This window comes from Anoplopoma fimbria, chromosome 2 (assembly GCF_027596085.1).
Source record: "Anoplopoma fimbria isolate UVic2021 breed Golden Eagle Sablefish chromosome 2, Afim_UVic_2022, whole genome shotgun sequence".
Classification (NCBI taxonomy): domain Eukaryota; kingdom Metazoa; phylum Chordata; class Actinopteri; order Perciformes; family Anoplopomatidae; genus Anoplopoma; species Anoplopoma fimbria.
In genome coordinates this window covers 22,083,784-22,098,014 of record NC_072450.1, presented here as the reverse complement: position 1 = coordinate 22,098,014, position 14,231 = coordinate 22,083,784, and the positions used below count along the sequence as shown (strand labels likewise).

The window sequence follows — 14,231 nt, the reverse complement described above, 5'->3', positions numbered from 1 at the left end:
GAGAGAGAGGCACTCAGCAGAGAAGATGGAGAGCGACACCCGTTGCTGAAAGAGGAAGTGGAGACCGGTCAGTAACTACCTAACTACTATTACAACAATCACACAGAAAACATTACTTCCTGACAACACCTCAACTTAGATGAGTATTTCCTCAACCAGAATCAAATACAACCGCACCTGCTACATCCTGCTTTACCTCATAACATCTCTGGAGGGAGATTATAGAAACAAAAACTCTACTGATAGTTTCAGCTGCTTCGTCACACCTGGACTGTCTCAGTCTTTCAAAATTCGGTGAACTCTTGTTCAAATACCCGGTTTAAACTCTTCAATTAGAACGATCCTTTAGCGGGTCACACACATATTTCAAACCTACAGAGATGTGTTTTAGATTTCATCAGGAACCAAACATGCCATGGTGAATTACAGGGAATGGTAACACTTAAAGTGACAATCCTTAAGATTTCAGTTCTGGTTCATTTAGAATTTCTTCTAGCAGTATGGAGTCTTTTTGTTGATACATGACGTTTTCAGAATTGTGTGAAAAGTTCCTTTTTTTGTTTGTATATGATAGAGAAAAACTGTAATACAGCACATATTCTGGGAATGTTGCCATAGACACCCGGTTCGTACTATTGCAAATATGTAAATATTGCAATACTTTAATCAGTTGGCCATAGGTTCAATCACCATTGTGTTACCTCCTTTGGCAATAGTGACTTAACTAACATTTATTTAAGTGAAATCTTCACAATTGACACTTTAAATGATAAATATGAGGAGGATAGTGAAAGAATTGGGTTCAAATTTCTAAATGTGTATAGTGATGAATTGTTTTCTAATCAAAAAACTCTCAGCAAAGTGAGAATGTAGGTAGAGATGACAGTATTTTTCCCTCAAAGCCTTTTTATTAATGGAAGTTAATCATTCTGATTGGATTTTTTTAAGTACAGAAATATAAAAATGTTGAGTTGAGGCAGTTTACTAACCGCCCATTCTCCAATACCGTTGCGGTTGTTACTGCTACCTAGGTTACCACAACAACAAAAAAATCAATGACCAGTTATTGCTAGTAGTGGAAGAAGAACTCAGATCTTTTACTTCAGTAAAAGTAGCAATACCACAGTGTAGAAATACTCTTTTGCAAGTAAAAGTCCTGTTTTCATAATTTAATTTAAGTAATAGTGTACAAAAAGTTAATGTACTGTAAATGTTATGCATTAAAAAAGAATTATATATATTATATATGAATCATAAGTATTGAAGCATTCATGTGTTCATCACTGATGAAGGAGGGGCTTATTTTTTAATCTTTGTACTGCTTGGCAGCTTGTAAATGTATCTATAATAATACTTGTGAATGAAACAGAGCCAACGTTTCCTCTCAAAGCCAACGTATGATAAGTATGTCTGTCACCCCCTGCAGGATATTCTCAACAGCCTGAACACTAACAGTGAGGTAGGCATGCAGATGATGAAACAGCCGTCAAATCTAGTCCCAGGTTGAGGTTAATGCTAATCGTGATAGGGGTTGTTCACTACCAGACACCTAACATGTTAGCATTAGCTTCACTTTGGGAGATCTCACCTAAAAAAAAAGAACCACCAACGGCTACATCCAACACTGCCAGCTCTGGTGCTGGTTGACTGGGACGAGGCAGTCTTCATTTAATAGAGGAACGATGCATAAACAGTTAAGAGGTGAAACAAGCATGGAACTCACACATGTATACCTGGCTCTCTGTGAGGATGCCAAGATTCTGCAGTCGTAGTACATTCAAAGTTCTCAGCATATCTTTGATTTTAATTGGTGCATCATACATTGGAGTTGGAACCTTTGCAAAAATTTCAAATTCCCATTATGATTCAATGGAGAATATATTTTTATGATTACAGCACAACTCTGCACATTATGGCCTAAACCTAAAGAGAGGTCTGCTCAACAAGAATTAGCAAATATTCTTTGTGATCAAGCAAATGTAATAGATTATAATCTGTCCCCTGTTGTGCTTAATTTAACTATTGTGAATAAATTGGCTCCCACAGAAATAACTGTATCTAAAACTGCAGCAGTTAAAAAAAAGACAGAAAAACAAAATCTCAATCACAGTCTAACAAGAACCTACAGAGATGTATATTGTGATATAGTTCACTTTGTTTCATTTGGATATATTCACTGTTTTACTGTGGGTCTTTTGCTTTAGGTAAATTAATGCTCTGGACAAAACTGGATTTGTACTGTTCCACTGACACCTGAAAAGGCCTTGTCAATGTATGTTGTTCTGTTGAGTAAATGAAAAGAAACGAAAAGAAAAATAAACAACTGAAAATAGTTTTAGTCTGACCTGTTCAATTTTGTGTTTTCATGAGAGATCATCTCTGCATCTGCTTTTTTTATGTGCAGTCCATGTCAAATCAATAAATAAATAAATAAATAAATACAAAATAAAATGAATTATAAATATGGGAAGATGCTGCCAGCACTTTGAACACACATACAGCCCAGTCAGTTCCCAGCAGAGACGCAGACATTTCTGTGCAGTTCAGCCGTCATTTGTGGTGCTTTAGTCTTGCGACAGAAACCCTGTGTAGTAATCTTTTAAACCACTTTGTCATTAGTTCAGATTCTCTGAAAATGAGAGGATTACAGCCTTGGCTCCTTAAATGCAGAATACACAGGATTTAAAGAAAAATACATTCATCCCAGCCCATCCATAATGATGATTTTACATATATTGATCCAGAAAATAATAAGAAGCTCGGCATACAGTGTAGTAGTTCCCAAACTCATGTGGTTAATGTTTTTATTTATTTTTATTTGAGGACCTTACTCAATGTTCAGAGGCAGATGGACCTGATCAAAGATTAAAGTCTGTGTTTTCTGGGTAGAGTATGTTCATATATGGTGAAGATTGAGTCAGAGCTCATCACTCATCCACCCCCCCCCTCCAACAGGGGAGACCACAAATGCACGATAAGACAAATCGGTGCACTCTTGAACTTCCTGAAATGGTAACTTCACTGAGAATAATTAAAACTTTGAGTTAAAAAAGTAATACAAACAATATTTGAAAAATAAATATTAAAGGCAACTCTGACCAAATGATAATGCTAAATAAATAATCATTAATGCAAACAAGAGTAGATTTCCAGATACAGAAAAAAATCCCGGTTTTTCGCCATTAAAAAAAAAATCCCTTATATCACAAGCTGCTTTTTTATTTATGTAATACATGAATTTGTCTCAACATTCTTTGATTCAGGTGAAGAACAACTCAAAAAAATATATATATAACTTGTAAATAAAATATCTGAACTATTTGCTCAGAGAGGTGAAACTGCTTTTGGGAATAGAAGGAAGGAAAACGTTGTTTTTTTTTACACTATATTTCTGAAAGGTACGGAGAGGATAAACCCCAACCACTACCACTTCCACCAATGAAACAAGGCGTTTCATTGATCTCATATTTATCTCAGTTTCTTGATGTGAAGACAAACTGTGCCAACCAGTGTCTCCCCTTCAGTACGCATGAGCCAGTGTATGGGCGGACCGGTCAGTCAGCTGATGACTGAAGAAATACTCCTCACAGTCTCTGTCCCCAATACATGCATTTCCTCATACGAATGATTTTCTAGCCAATTACGCACAATGTGGAAAACCTCATTCAACTGCAGGAGGAGGACTCGCAACTTGTTGGGAATGCGTCCTGTGCGCGCACGTGGAGCCGCCGGAGCCATGCAAAGGCAACACGTTTTAGCCGGTTTCCACTCCACTGTTTTATGATACTGAACCGCTGCGGACCTGCGATTTGTTCCTGTGATGGGGAGAACCACATGCAGCTGCGCCGCCGCCGTGACCCTGCTGGCCGTCATCAGCTCATGTCTCGCAGTCACTCTGGAGTCCATCCACTGGAGCAGCTCCAACACCAAGTAAGTGCACGAAGCAGGTTCACACTGGAGAGATGGTGCAACTTATTGTGCTTGTAGTTGAGCCAGTAAATCAGAGGATAAAAAGGAATTTGAATGAAAGCCTCATACCACAGTTTTGATATGTCATATGAGTGACTGTAGAGCAAAAAACAATTATCCCATTAAGCACAGAAACACTTTGATAATCGATTAATCGTTATGATTCATGTATGAAGAACACATTCTCTGGCCCCAAGCTTCTCAAATGTGATGTTTTGTATCGTGGTAAAATTGAAAGGGCTGCAACTTACTATTCATTTCTTCACCAATAAATATGCAGATTCATTTCTTGATTGATTGATTCATGTTTAGAGTTTTACAATGTCTGAAAATTCCTTGAGTGCAAGATCTTCAAATTACTTATTTTGCTTGAAAAACACTAACGGATAAAATAAACACATCCTCATGGCCGAGAGGCTGAAACTAGAGGACTTATTTAAATTTTTGCTTGTATCGATTATCAAAATCATTTGTGGTCGACTAATCGTTCCAGATTTACAATGTCATGTCTTCGTTGCTTGAACGAAACATTTTAAGATGTCCCCTTTGGGGCTTTTTTATGAACTTGATTACACATTTTGTTGTTGAATGACACTAATGCTATTACATTTCATTTTATCTCACACACAGATTTAGTCCAGGTAAGGGTCTGGTCCTGTATCCTCAGATCGGGGATAAGATGGACATCGTGTGTCCCCGGGCTGATGCTTCCCCGGGGGGAAAGGAGGAGTTCTACCGAGTGTACCTGGTCTCCAGAAGTCAGATGGAGAGCTGCATCATCGCCAAGACGGACACGCCCCTGCTGAACTGCGACAAACCTCACCAGGACGTAAAGTTCACCTTCAAGTTCCAGGAGTTCAGTCCCAACCTGTGGGGTCTGGAGTTCATCAAGGGGAGGGACTATTATATCACCTGTGAGTCACTGTGTGCAACCTCACGGCTCGTGTTCAGCTCAGACATCATATCAGAGTCCAGTCCCGTTAATGTTTCTTTGCATATGAACACTTAAAAGTCAGTAGAACACAATCACAAGCCGCTGGTTCCTACAGGTGGATTTGAATCAATGCTAGCAACTGTTTCTTTTTTTTCTCGTGGGTGAAGAGGAAGCCATCATCCTCGGCTCCATCTCAATTTGTCGGATTGCGTGAGAGTCAAAAAAATGTGGCCTCGTTATTGGGCCGCTGTCGCTTGAACCAGCATCTTAGTGGCAAGTGATGCATGAGATAGAGAGCAAGTCTGACCATGTAGCCTCATCCACCTCGCCACGCTCTGACAGCACACTTCGCTCTGGCAGGCCAGTGTGATTCCAAGGGCTTACATGCCCCAAATCACACAAGGCTTTTACAGCATCAGGCAGATTTGATGGGAGCTTTCATGGCAACGTGGCTTGTAGACTGTGAGATGTTGTTATCTGACCTAAATGCTGCTAACAAGTCTGTGTGTGTGTGTGTGTGTGTGTGTGTGTGTGTGTGTGTGTGTGTGTGTGTGTGTGTGTGTGTGTGTGTGTGTGTGTGTGTGTGTGTGTGTGTGTGTGTGTGTGTGTGTGTGTGTGTGCGTGTGCGTGCGCGCGTGGAGGGTGGCAGTGACGGGTTGAACAAGAGTTCTTGGTGTGTGTGTTTGTGTGTGATTATATTTAGCCACTTCTATTTAAGTGAACATTTAAAATGTTCCTATTCACTTTGTCCTCGACACATTTAGAATTTAGAGGTGAGACGATTAATCTGTTAAATAAGAAAATTTAATCTGTAACTATTTTGATTATGAATTAATAGTTTAAGGCCTTGCAAAATATGTCATCTTCTCCAGTTCCTGCTTATTAAATATGAGGATTTGTTGCTTTTGTTTATCATCCGATGTGATACTAAACTAAATATCGTTTTGATTTCGGAGTGCTGATCTGACAAAACAAGCAACATGAAGACATCTCTTTGGGCTCATGGAACACATGATTGTTACTGTCTTCTGACATTTCATACACCAAACAATTCCTTTATTATCATTTGGTGCTGCCCTAGTGTGTAATAATCTACATACTGCATGCAACATCCCAGTGTAGCTGCATTCTGTTGCCTACGAGTTGCAACATTAAGCAACTGGCTGAACCGTCTGCAAAGAAATCATATTGGAACCAAGCATTGCTCGATAAACTTGTTCACATTGCATGAAATATAAAATGTTAAACATTAATTAATAATGTTTGCCTCCTCTCTGCCTCTCTGTGTATGTCAGCCACCTCTGCAGGCTCTCTGCAGGGTCTGGATAATACTAATGGAGGGGTGTGTATAACCAAATCCATGAAGCTGGTGCTGAGAGTCGGCCAAAGTAAGTACTTTGTGGTTGTGTGTGTGTTTGTGTATGTGTTTGTGTGTTCGTGTGTGTGTGTGTGTGTAAAGCTGGGTGCTTAATGAAAGATATCTGACAAACGATGCTAAAGGAACCACAACAATTGTTTCGCTCTGGTTGTTCTATGTGTAAGTCAATAATATCACTCTTCTCTGGAATTATTAAGTGGTCGGATAATCGCGATCATCTATTCGTTCTTCTGAAGTGAGATTGCCATCATGAATTATCTCAAATCCCTAATTCAAACCGCTGGCAGCTTAAGGCCATCAGTATTATCCTGCATGCGATCATTCGGGCTGTCAATCTTCTCTTCCCCCTGTATAAACATCAAAATAGCCAATAGTCTTTTTTTCTTTTCTTTTTTTTAGCATTTTTAAATCACATACATTAAAATTTAATAATGCAGATTCTGACATTACTTTAAATGTCAAAAAGATTGATTACAGTATCAACACAGACACATTGTTTTCTTTATTTCTATAACTCTCAATACATTATTATGGTGTCACGATACCTTTTATATGAGGAAACAGGCATATAGAGTTGTGTTTTGGTGTGTTTTCGGGTTAACCAGATAAATTAAACAGATGCTGTGTTTCTGTGTGTGTTGCTAGAAACTTTAAAAGCGAAATCTATTAAAGCTCCAACATATAATTTGCGAGCTCATAAATGTGAAGTATTATTCATATAAATTATTCAAGAATTTGAGATGAAAAGCAAGCATTTTGAGTGTTTCTCAGCTTATCCTAACTGCAAATATGGGGCTGTTTTCTTGCTGTGTTTACAAACTGCTACTGATGTAAACAAACCTTTTAAAAGCAAAAGCAACATTAATAACTCAGATTTAGTTGTAATCTCCTCTTAATCTCTCTACATATTAAAATTCCTGCAGTTTCCAGTCTTGTGTTTAGATTTCCGGGTGGGTCACGACCGTTCTGTTTAGGTTTGGATTTATGGATTGAGCATTTTAAAACTGAAAATCTAATTAATTTGTACATTCATGTTAAATGTGGTGTGAGTAAGATTCAATTATTGCCAACAGTAAATGAATGCTTTACATAAATGTTGATAAATGCGTGTTGTCCTTAGAAATTAATAAATTAAATTAAATGAGTAAAAAAAAGAAAAATAATTAAACCTAGAAGGCAGAAGCTCCAATTTAATTTATTCCATATAATTTAGAGGCCAATGTATATGTGCGTCTACTGCAGTACTGCTCTTGCTTGTATTTGTTTGGGAAACCGCTGAATGTGAATCTATGGTGTAAAATGAATTACTGCAGTTAAACTGTGATTTGAAAAGTGTTGTTTGTTCCTCTTTTTCTGCAGGCCTCTTTCTAAATATTATACAACTGTACATTTGGGGAAGTGCCCCTTTAGGTTTTTGAATTCCTACATTTCCCAAAATTCCTTTTGTAAAAACCCCAGAGAAGGGATTTGAATGGGCTGAATTCAGTTATGAATGCAAAGAAAGTGAGAGCATTGGTGATCCAGTCAAGAAAGAAACGAAAGTCCCAGATGTGACTCAGAACACAACTTCTGTGGTCTATTTAGGTTAATGATGCATTTTTACCTGAAAGACTGTCAGTGCAAAATGATCCTTTAAAGGAAAACCTATTTTTGCTTTGATCCTGACACCAAACACTAATGATTCAACAGACGTCAGTATAGTTACTATAGGAACATTTTGACATAACCCCACCTCCACTCACAAACATGCAGGGAAAATAAGGAGATGTGAAGTGTTTGTCTGTTAATAGTTACGTGTTGTGGTTTTATTTTCCAGACTCTTCAGATGCACCTTCAACCCTTCAGGAGTCCCCCACCAGGTTCCCACCCACACGACCAAAATCCAAGTCCCCCTCTGCAAAAGAAAAGGATAGTAAAAGCAAAACTGGTATGAGGACAAATCAAAAATGTTGCCTGGAGAATATGTAGAGGTGTACCATTAAGTTTTGACAAATCTGATCTTTACAATCTTTAAGATCATTTTCTGCATTTTTAGCCTGTTAACAACGTATGGCAAAAAAGGCAACTTTCTTTATTTAAAAAAAGGCTGAATATTTTCCTTAAATATTAAGGCTCTGCAGTTTTTAGCCATTGTTAACCAAACAGGAGTAAGATATTTGTTGAGGACTTATTTTAGCCACAAAAAAGGACAGAATAAGTGGGATCGACTCACACTGCATATGGAAAAAATGTGAAATGCATGAAGAATCCTATAAATTGTACCGACGCTAATATACTTAATATATATCCTGTACCAAATCCACACTACAGATTGATTCTTGGCAGAAACAATGCGTTAACACTTGAAAAGAGCCTAATTAAATTACAATCAAACCATACAACAGACAGACTAAATATGTTTGATTGCTGTTGATGCACACTATTCTCTCACCGTGCAATTCACAAAGGAATTGGCGATGCAGCTTTTGATGTGTATTTGTAAAGCTTAATTTGCTTTCCGGTTTGATCGAAAACCAACCTCACATATTGTATAATTTCTTGTTAAAATGGCTAAATCCGTTTACTGGTTCCATTTTTCCAACTTGTTCCCAAACCTTCCTTTTCAGAGAAAAGCAAACATGTTGTTTACCGGTAAGACACTAAAGATTACAGCATATTCTCTGGAGTCCAGCTTCGCCTGAGGGTTTGTCATGTTAACGCATACTGATCGGGCTGCGCAAACTGAAAGAAATTTTAATTGTCAATGTCGTGTGGCCCAGTTCACTCTTTCATCACAGTTTCCTCTTTCTGTTTCTTCCATGTTTATCATGACAGACTCAGACTCAGAAACAGGACAAACAAACCCCATCGGCGTTGGTGGCTCGGAGCCAGGCCTGTGGATGTGGGTTGTCTGTGGTGGCGTGATCCTCCTCGTGGTCATCATAATTCTGCTGGTCGTGCTGTGGAGGCACCGTCAGCGTCGCCTCGTCCCAGATAGCCAGCAGTCTGCCTCCGTGTCCCTCAACACTTTGGCCGTGGCAAAGCGGGACAGCATCGGCAGCGACTACAACGGCTCGGACCGCAGCGAAGTTGTCTTTCCTCTGCGGCCCTCTGAGAGCATGATCTGTCGTCATTATGAGCATGTGAGCGGCGACTACGGGCCTCCTGTGTACATAGTTCAGGAGATATCGCCCCAGGCGCCCACCAACCTCTACTACAAAGTCTGATGTTTGCAGCTCTAATGCCAGTCTGTGGCCGGTAATCCTACACTGTCTTGGACACAAAGCACGTCCATTGCTTTAGTTTTATAGTTTGTAGCGTCGTGGGAAGAAAAGGCACAAAGGTCTTCATACATACATCTAAGAACTGTATTGCACTGACCACATACTTTTTACTAATGCTTCTGTCACAAGTGCAAACCTTTTTGTTTTCTTGATAGAGTGAAGAGAGACAATCAGAGAGGAGCTTGATGTGTCATATCATTCCACTCCACCACATTTCAGAGGGAAATATCGTGCTTTTTACTCCATTACATTCCTATGGCAGCAGCCAGATGAAGACTTTGCATAGAAAACATATCATTAGTTTATATAATATGTTGCAATTAACCCAACAGCATGTCAAGTACTGACAATGAGCTCCACCTCAATCAACTAGTTAAAGTATGAGAATTAATATTCCAATAACATAATATATAGTAGTATAACATTAGGGGCCTTTTCTTTTTTTCAGAGTACTTTACTTTAAGTACATTTAATAAAGTAAGTACTGATAATACATAGAAACAAAACTTATTCAAAAACTAGTCTCATCACAAAAATGAATCAACATGTTTTTGATAACTAATACATTGTTGAAGTCAAAAATTTTTTTTCGTTCTTTCAGCTTCTCAAATATGACAGTTCGCTGCTTTTCTTTGTCTTGGATGACAGTAAACTAACTCATCTTGAGATTTGAAGGTTGAGGTTACTTTTGATAAGTACATTTACTGATGATACTTCTTTTACTTGAGTGTCATTTTGAATGCAGAACTTTTACTCATAATGGACGTTTTAAAACAAAAGAAATCAATTATTTCCTCACTTCCAATGCACATGGCAGCCTCATTTAAACAGGAAATGTGCATTTCATTTAATTTATTGACAAATCTGCAAATAAGACTGATGGCACTTCAAAATACCAAATGTGAGAGCACTTAAATAGGATTTTCTGAATTTTGTAAACTTTGTTTGAAATGCTGTTCAGTGCAATGTATCGTTCTGTTCCATGCTGCTTTGCTTTAGACAATTTTATGTCACCTTCTGAAAACATAATCCATTTTTTAAGCAGCTTTCAATATAAAGCCAGAGGGCCATCCTTAAAAAAGTAATTATAACATTGGAAATGATTTTGTTTCTTGTTAAAGAAGGACAAATTGTCATTGTTCTCTTTTTCAGTGTCTGTCTTCTCTTTCCAAAACCAACAAAACAAGAGTTAAGGTGATGGACACAGGAAGAAAATGAATAGAAAATAATGGAGAAAATGTTTTCAGGTACAGTTTTCGTCTTGGTTACAAAATGACTAAGTAGCACAGTGCAACAATACCAGCACCACTATTTACATACAGCTAGTTTTGGAACTATCAGGGTCCCACTCAGAAATGATTGCCACTGTGTTTTGTTTAACGGATTTTTAGATGTTTTCATTGGTAAGTATTTTAGCTGTGGTTGATGTGACACAAACTTCAAACTCAAAACGATCCTGGGTGGGTAGACGCTGCCCAAATGAGCATGTCTCGTCATTATTTAATGGAGCTCATGGGATAGTGACAACCATTCTGCAGATAACAGCACCATGATGAATTTTTCTCCATGTCGTCTAAGGTTGAACGGACAAAAAAGGACACAAGATACAGAGAAGGCTATGCATAAACATCTCTGATTGTTTTTTTTCTCCGAACCCCTCTAACAGTTGCAGTGTCATCTTTGCAGTTCAACAAATGTGTGTAATTTACCTGCAAGCAATGAAACTATCTGTAAAGGTAATGAAAATCTTTTTATATAAACATAAAAACACTCAGCATCTAATTGTCTGACGGGGTCTCGGGAGGCTCTGTGCACGGCATCCATGGGTGAACATGTTTCATGCTCCTTCAGCCACATCATGCCGCACATTTTCAACCTGTCAGCCTCCATGAGCTTCCTCTCCACCAGGGACACTGTTGCCTCTGAAAGCCATGCAGACTGGAGGATCTCCAGGACATGTGCTCTAGACTGTGCAACAAACAAGAAAACTGCTCAGCTCAAATTAAACCAGTTCTAATCAGAAAAGATAAGTAAACTGCCATTTTTTTCCCCACACAACTTGCAGGAGAACATTGTAGTGAACTATGGTTATATCTTCCACAATGCACTACTTTTCTATTTGGCCCTTAGCCTGATATATCATCTTGTAATAAAGAGCTGCAGATGACAGGCATGGATGGCCTCATTCTTATCCTGCAGCAAAATGCAGTTTCCCCTCAGGCGAGTGATTAAAATATTAAAATATCTGAGGGAAGAATTAGAAAATGTGTCAAAGATAATGTCATTACTACTTTCTATAATTTACTTCCATAATAGACCAACGTGTCTCGGCTGATTTTAAACCACTCTGGGTGTTTTCAACTGGAAAACACATTTGGACTATACAATGATCCATACCCAAATATACCAATTCATTTTTTTATCACTTTGATCGACCTCAACATGACTCTAGTGTCTTGCTGCATTGTGAAAAAACAATATAACACAAACGGGCTTGTGACTCTGAAACACTACAGAACGTGCTCGCTGTCTGTGTGCATGTGTGTGCATGTGTGTGTGTGTGTGTCTTCCCACCCCCTCACTTGAAGTAATCCTTGCTCCTGAGAGACATTTTTGTCCTATGTGAGGCTTCACAGCTGAATGGGCCGTGGTCGGTTGAGGTGAGTTCAGTTGACCTCGGGGTCACGCTGAGACAATGGTGGCCGGCCTTCTATAGGAAGAACAAAACAGAGACCCCCAGGCTCATGGCCCCTGTTGTGGGAGGGGCTTGGCTTTGGTAGTACAATTTTGGGGAAAAAGTGGTGCTGTATCGGACGGGATGTTTTGGAAGTACAGGCTTTGAATATCACAAGCGCTACCAGCTTGGTGTTAAAAGTTGCCCACTTTCCTTGGGAAGCCTGCTCAGTTTTATAGTGCAGATATAAAAAGATTCCACGCCTGCATGTGTTGCTGTATTGTCCATATGCATGACTGTTTTTCCTTGATCTTTGTCCCAAATAGTGTAAACTATCATATATAAAGTGTCTTAAAATGCTTTTTGCAACTGATACCTACATAAATCTTTAACAGCCATTTGTGCAGAGAGCACAGAGCTTTAAGAGGGGGGGAAGGTTTAATAAGGAGATCTGTAAGCTTTTATCTGACCCCATGGGACGATGTGAAGTCTACAACCTCCCTGCGTCCACCCACCCCCCACCTCACTTCCATATGCAGAGGAACTAGCCCCACCACTGGCTTTGTGTGGGGGGTTGGGGGTCATGACTGAGCGCTCCCTCTCTTACCGTGTGCCCATAGATGTCGGAGAAGAACAACAGATATCAAATCAAATGCACCTTTAGTTAAAGTGGACTTGCACCATCCCCGTCTGCATGCTGGTGTTTCTGTAAAACACCAGCATGCAGCAAAGAGAGATCTCCCAGTTAAATAATGGAAAACTGTTATCGATCAGCAGCTGGAAACACACACACTTCCATCTCCTCTCTGAAACTCTCTGAGCGGGTTGCATAAAGGTGACGTATTTTTAACTACAGAAACTCCAGGAATGGGGAAGCTGTGGTTAGTGCTTCCTCTTACAGTTGACAGGCAACCATGTCTTTTCAGTACAGTATTTAGTTTGATAGTTCCCTCTGCTGGCCAGCTACCATACTGTATCACACTCATACAGTATGTTTGTGAAGGTTCACAGGATTCAGCACGTTTGATAAAAACACTGAAGATCAGCAGCAGATTGTCTATCCTCAGCCCAACATATAAGTAATAACAATGAGTTGTTGTCATTCCAATGCACTGTATTGAAAGGTAAAACCACTTACAGGATTGCACCAAACCCCCATTGTACTCTTAACTACGCAAAGGGTGGGGTGGGGGGTATGATCCCTTGTTTCTTTGTTAAAAGCTCCAATAAAAATTGACTGGGGTGTTCTTGATAAAGTCTTATTTAACTGTGTATTCATCCTTGTGTTGTGATTACATTACATCACATTACATTACAGTCATTTAGCAGATGCTTTTATCCAAAGCGACTTACAATCAGTAGTATATTACATATCATTCACCCATTCACACACTGATGACAGGCTACCATGCAAGGTGCCACCATCAGACTCTAACTAACATTCATGCAACATCCAGTCCACACCGATGGCAAGCCTTCGGGAGCAACTTGGGGTTAAGTGATTTGGTAGGATTTGTGTTACTTGATCTTAAAGCTGCAGGGGACACTCATATAGCTGCACCACATCATCCCTGGCCCTCTGTAAACTCTGTGAAGAACCGAACGAAAGTTATTTTTAAAACCTCCTGGAGTATCACAATATTATGGGTGGGACCTATAGGTTCTTGTTACCACATATCGAATGATAGAAAAGTTCCAGACCTCTAAAGAGGATTTGGGATGGAACCATTCCACTAAAACACGGTTCCCTGTAGAATATCTCAGAGGGAGTTGTGGGTGGACTCTTTCACATACGATGATTATATGTGTGATCCATTATGATGAGTTGCAGGAAAAACTCTCTGAAAGGGTTCCAGGTGGAACCTTAATCAAGAACCTGGTTTTGCCTTGGGGACAAAAGTAAGAGCCTTATATGGTTCTAGTAAGCAATCCAGAAATAAAGGTTCTAACTGGAAGCATATAAGGTTCTTGGGCTATTGGTACAGCAGCCTTCAATGGTGGAAGGAGTTTCTT

General features: G+C 39.3%; 1 protein-coding gene across 1 annotated transcript; it reads left to right on the top strand.

The window, feature by feature from the left end:
* Positions 1-3,820: 3,820 nt before the first annotated feature.
* LOC129106605 (ephrin-B2a-like) lies at positions 3,821-10,040 on the top strand. The gene is made up of 5 exons (XM_054617942.1): positions 3,821-3,930; positions 4,600-4,883; positions 6,199-6,291; positions 8,098-8,208; positions 9,096-10,040. Exons 1-5 carry the CDS (start codon positions 3,821-3,823, stop codon positions 9,485-9,487), a joined length of 990 nt encoding a protein of 329 aa, XP_054473917.1. The 3' UTR covers positions 9,488-10,040.
* Positions 10,041-14,231: the final 4,191 nt, after the last annotated feature.